Genomic DNA, 6,000 nt, shown 5'->3' with positions numbered 1-6,000 from the left:
ACATTTCATTTTATAGTTAGATTTACCATCTGTCTCTACGTTTTATCATGACCCTGTATGTGCTATATACCATACAAAGACTAACAAATACTGTATTATATTTAAATTAAAGGCAGAGTTTATCAGTGATCAATCGCTTCACACTGTCCCAGATCTCATCTGGGCGCCTGAGTTTAACTACACTGACCATGAATAACATCGCTGGCAGGTTTTAAATGCAAGCAAAAATGTATGTGATTTAATGGGTTTAAAGGAACATTTCAACCTAGAATGATCTACCCACCTCCATGCCGATGGAATTGGTGAAGTTTTGTAGTCCACAAAACATTTCTGGAGCAGCATTCTCCAAAACAATTGATAGACGGAGATATGGTTTTAAAACATAAAGAAATAACAGAAAAAATAAAAATTACCATAGAGCTTTTGAAGTGTAATCCAAACCCAAAGTGATTTGAAAAGACATCATTGACTCCCTCAACACATGCATTACCACTGCATCACACATCAACCTGCTGGCAAAACTAGCATAGACCAGCACCAAAACCAGCACCAAAACACAACATATGCTGGTCTTGCTGGTCTAAGACCAGCATATATTGTGTTTTGGTGCTGGTCTATGCTGGGTTTTCCAGCAGGGCAGCTTGCATACAATTGAGTGTCTTTTAAATAAGATGTTATCTCAAAGTGTATAATTCTAATTCATGTAAAATGCATACGCAATCCGAATTATAAGACTACACAGAACGAAAGGAAATGGCAGCTTGAGCTTATCCTCCAAACAAGCAGTTAGTCTGAGATGTCGCTGAAGTCAAAGAAATCAAGGATGCTAGCAAAACAACAGAGTACATGAAATAAGCAAAGTAGAAATGTCAAATAGATCGGGCCATTGTGTTTAACTACAACTCTTTTAAGGGGTAACACATAACTACTTTAGCTTAAAACATTCAAAATAGCAGTTCTGAAGCTGGTGTTTACATTGCAGAGATAACTATTAAAGTTGGCATGCTAACCAGCTAGCCCCTACCCAGTTAGTACCTCAAGAGGTTATAGTCAGATAGTAAACGACATCAACACGCTCCTAGTGACCACTACCTGCATGGTTAACTGAGCTAACTCTCTAACAGCTACAGTTAGCAGCAATTAGAAGTAACTTTGGCGATATGCTGCCCCCTATCTGTGTGGGGTATAAATTCAACAGGAGTCTGAATCTTTCAATGTTACAGTTACGGCTGAAAATGACAACAGAAATAAGAAACTTTGCTGATGTCACATATCTTTGCAATGCAAATCAACCACCAGCCCGCAAGTGACTGTTAGCATGACGACCAGTGATTGGGTCTGGGGTGTGTTTAACTTGCAGCTTATTATTAACTGTAACAATAATTAATTCAAAGTCAGACATTACAAACAGACTTTGTTTATATATATAAAACTATGCAGTCCATGACATTCATTGTTCAATGCACTGTTGTCCAGCTGGAAAAGAAAGAAAGAAACAACTATCAAAAAAAGATGGTCATTTCAATTATGCCACTGAATTAAAATACCTTGTTTTTAAAAGCTGAATGGCTTTTTGAAGACAAACAATATGACACCGTTTATGCACAGCAGTGGCAATGACAGCAAAATACAACCAAGCCAGGTGTTGGAAACTGTATACCTGAATCTTTGAAAAATATAAAAACCTACATTTCAATATACAATGAATCAGATATGATTAAAATCAGTCACACAGTATTTCAGATTTCCATCTTCATGGCTTATAGCTAGACCGAGCTCACAACCAATTTCATGTTATACAAACATTTCATTTAATCACATACATTTAAAAATGAATGTACAGTGCAGGCTAGTGAGGTTGTGTGCCATTTGTCTCCACATGTACATTACACCTCTCTGTGTCTCTCTTCAGCAGTCTCAGGCCAGCTTACAGGGCATGCACATTGACACTTCCCGAGAGGTCACTTTATCTCTCAAATACAAAACATAGATAATTTTCTTTTTTTTTAAAAAAAAGAAACAAAGAAAATACCTGAATACTTGCAAAGTAAGATAGCTTAGTTTTTCTCAAATCTAACCGAAGTGTGTGTTACGATTCCTGGCATGATAATGGTTTCAAATAAAAAACTGATGCCGTTGTTGGGCTTCAACCATCACTAGCTTTGACGGACTGTAACCGACAGGTTTATGTAGTTACTTTATACATACTACAGTTTCATTAAAAGCTCAAATTCCAGCTTTCATTTACAAAGAAAAACTCTTTCATTGGTGTCATGATTTTGTTAGATTGACAAGCTGTTAGCAGTACCCATTCAGCTCTATATTACAGTACAAATGCTCTCATTTTGGTTTGTGGACAATTGGATTTTACCGCCACATACGAGCATATTACAGAGCCAAAAAATATTGTTCACCAGACAGAACTGCACATCACCTTCAGCACATGTGGTCAGTTATTTTACAGTCCATTGGCTTTTTCTCAAAAAGAAAAATAAGGAGGGACCATGTTGCACAATAGTGGATGATAACAGTGGTTTCAGTTGGCATGGCTGTTCAGTTAGCCATGTCTTTCTTCTTCAAGGCACAGGAACACTGGGAGTGTTTGTCCAGAAAGGCCCCGGAGTTAAGGTGCAATTGGGCATTCGGGGGTCTCTTGGGTCCCTTGTTCACAGGGTGATCCGGGCACAGTGGTGTTTGAGCTTACAGGGCAACACGCCACGGTTTAGCTGGTAAAACTCCACCAACTGAATCAAGTCAGTGAACCGTGTGCGACCATCGTCCAGGCTGTAGAATACCTCCCCTTCATCATCCATCTGCGGTGGAGGACACACACATACACATGCAAACATCAGACTGCTGACTTACGGAACATGGCACTGAAGTTTGCAGGTAGTTTTTGGAGCATGTATGAAAGACTCACAGGTAAGATCTGAAAGTGTTTGATTTTCTGCATGTGGCACAGTGACAGGACAAATGTCTTGGGGTTACTTTGGCTGTCCCTCAGAAGAAATACTCTGAAAGCAAAGAGAAAAAAAATTTAACTGTTGTTCTAAATCTTCACTATTATTAGATTTCATAAAATATACTGCAGATAATCCTAACAAATCTAAAACATTTTGAACACATCATGTGAAACTCAGTCTGAAGGTTCAGTCCGTTATAGACCACTAGAGATAACTGATTTAGCTTTATCTTGTGTAAGTGTCTTTATGTAAACAAGTAAAGATACATTTAGAAGTTTTGATAATATAACAAAATAATTCCAGTTGTAATGTTTCTTCTGCACTTTTAAAAGTTGTGTAGATCTGCCCACCATAAAACTGCTGTACTGTATTGGATATATATTTTTAAATACACTTCATTTCTCTTGTGCAGTAATCTCTCTTGTATTATCATATAGTATTGACTGATCAGATTTCAGCAGGCTTTAGTTGCATGCAAGTTAGTCTCAGGAAAGCCAGGTTTCCAAAAGTCCTGTTATTCTGCTATTGGGGAAAAAAACGCTCTGGCTTGTTCACATTTCTTTAAACCATTCCCAATTCTTATGTCTTGTGTGGAGATAAACCCAAGATGGAGCCAGGGTGTCCCTGCAAAATTCAAACCGTTAGCTACCAGGTTAGTGTTATAGTAACTTGCAATTTTCAGCATGAAGGTTGCTAGCTTGGAGGTTGTTGTTTCCTGTAGCAACAGGAATTTTAAAAACAGTAACACACAGATGGCGGAAAGGAGGAGAAGGCAGCCTGAAATAGGTGCCCAGTGGCTGGCTTATACCAATAGTCTACATTTGCAGAGTCAGACAACATGCAGGGAAACATTCAGGATCCAAAGCAGAAAAGGTGGAATGCATTGATTGAAATGCAACCAAGGAACCGCATATTGTCTATACTCTGAGAACAATCCCGCTTTTGATGAGCATTTAGAAAATGTATCTGCATTCAGATGTAGATATGCGTTTTTAGAGATTAGTTAAAATCAGACTGTGAAGAATATGTGGCACAAGTAAGAGGAAGTTGTGGCCTTTGTATCTACAGGCTACACCACAAGCCCCAAAATATTGGACATTTTCTGAGATTATGTTTTATAGGGAAATGACCTGTTTTTAACACTGCTACCATGTTTGTCCTTCATAAAAGTGGATATCGGGGGGGAAAAAAGCCTCAATATGAGGTCAGTGGTCGACTTGCATCCATCAAAGCTGATATCTTTAATGAAACAATGTAAACGCAAAAAAAGGGAGGGATTATAACTGCTTACCCATCGATAAGACCCTGTTGGGTGATGAGACGCTGAGCCTCATCCCGAGACAGTTTGCCATGAAACCAGGCCTGAGCCAAGTGGAGGGCTGAAGCACAAAGTAAGACAGTATATTACAAATTATTCTACCTGAACAGATAACAAAACATGATTTAAAAAAAAGAAAAATGTGTCCCACCAACCGATGTTTGACACTGAGCTCTGTGATGTGGAGGGACTCCCGTGGCCACTCAGACGGTGGCAGCTTTTCCTCTATGAGAGAAATTAGTTACAGTTTAGTTTTACTTATCAAGTTTCACTAAAATTTCAACAGTATATGTTTCCACTGGGTGAAACCATCAGGAATATGGCTGTTGTAAGATAAAATATTGGAGCTTACTTAGCTCAATTTTATTCTTTTTAGTTGTGTACAGTATTGGAAAAGGGTCTCTTTCTGTAGCTTTGTAGAAGAGAGAGTTTAATGAGCATGATTCACCCTCCATGACAGGCCCTCTTCCACAGCCACAGACAACGCCTCAGATGGGTTCTCGATCACTCGGCTCTTCTGGCCAGAAAAGTCCATGGCCACCAGTGAGTTCTCTGAGATGCTTCTCTGCAATTGCACAGATTTATTGAAATGTTATTTTTTTATTGACTATATGAGTTTAAATCATCAGTGTAGCAGCAGCTTTATTTTCCAAAAACTACTTGTAATATGTGCTCAGCCAAATACCCAAAGGTTTTTCTTTTTGGTTTGATTCCTTTGTATAGTGTGAAGAGACTGGCTTTTGCCATCTCGTGGTATTGTATTGCCATCTAGTGTCTGAGTAATGTGACTCCATCTTCATCATTTCTAGATGATTCCAGACAGAAAACTCCATTGAAAAGGGATTAGAGCGGCTTTGAAAAGAATGACACATGGGCACATTTTAGTCCTCTAAGCTGCCATAAAGTGAGTGGCTCACTGCACACACTCAAGAAAATTCTTCTTATCAGGATTACCAAGAAGCTTTTAAATTACCACATTTGTTCCTATACCACCTACTAAGCTTTCAATTCAAACGAGTGGTGAAAACAAAGTCAGCTGTGTTTACTTTGAGGAGGGAGGCATTCAAGTCTGTCTTATCGACCCTGCCTCAATTCCAATCATGTACAGATACCTTTAATTTCTTATAAATATGTTACTAAATATTGTATTTCAAGAGATCTAAAGAAGCAGCTTTGTTGAGTTAGAGTGTTTAGCTAAATCAGTCAAGTAAACCACAGCAGCCTGACGTGACCCTGATTCATGTACTCCCCTATCTTTCTCTATAATCCTCTTGGTGAGGCTGTTGGTCACATATGACCCTCTGACAGCAGAGAAGAGGTGATGAGTTGTTAAATCTGAGAGCAGCTGATCACTGTGTATTTTTAGAAAGCAGAGGGTTCATGAGCATGTCCAAAGGCCCTAAATAGATTGTGTTCACTGCCACAAAAATACTCCCAGTAGAGTCTGAGGCTATTCTGGGACACCAAATCTACATTAACACACTGAAGGTGCCTCATTTGTCCTATGCAATTACATTAACACACTGCTATGTGTTAGCCTGTATTAGCTCAGACGTATTTTTAGCACTTGAACATTTTCTTATGGTCACCGGGGGCAGTGGAAGAAGCTAGAAACACAACGTAATAAGACATCATACATTATGAAGATGTAATAGCGAACATGTTTGCTAATAGCTGAAAATAGCAAACTTGTTAGCAAACATTTGGCTATACATCCAA

At 38.7% G+C, this 6,000-nt stretch overlaps 1 protein-coding gene across 3 annotated transcripts in view; it reads right to left on the bottom strand.

Moving 5' to 3' along the window:
• Positions 1–1,401: 1,401 nt before the first annotated feature.
• Positions 1,402–6,000, bottom strand: part of grb14 (growth factor receptor-bound protein 14) — a 33,043-nt gene continuing 28,444 nt past the window's right edge. For all 3 annotated transcript variants that reach the window (XM_030428397.1, XM_030428399.1, XM_030428398.1), the window contains 5 exons: positions 4,730–4,846; positions 4,437–4,506; positions 4,255–4,342; positions 2,921–3,014; positions 1,402–2,813 (listed from right to left, as the gene is read on the bottom strand). In XM_030428397.1, coding sequence (XP_030284257.1) covers positions 2,667–2,813; positions 2,921–3,014; positions 4,255–4,342; positions 4,437–4,506; positions 4,730–4,846 — 516 coding nt within the window. In that variant the 3' untranslated portion in view covers positions 1,402–2,666. The remainder of the gene's footprint in view (positions 2,814–2,920; positions 3,015–4,254; positions 4,343–4,436; positions 4,507–4,729; positions 4,847–6,000) is intronic.

This window comes from Sparus aurata, chromosome 9 (genome assembly GCF_900880675.1).
Source record: "Sparus aurata chromosome 9, fSpaAur1.1, whole genome shotgun sequence".
NCBI lineage: Eukaryota > Metazoa > Chordata > Actinopteri > Spariformes > Sparidae > Sparus > Sparus aurata.
Note: the sequence above shows the minus strand (reverse complement) of the source record. Positions and strands in the feature narration are given on the sequence as shown.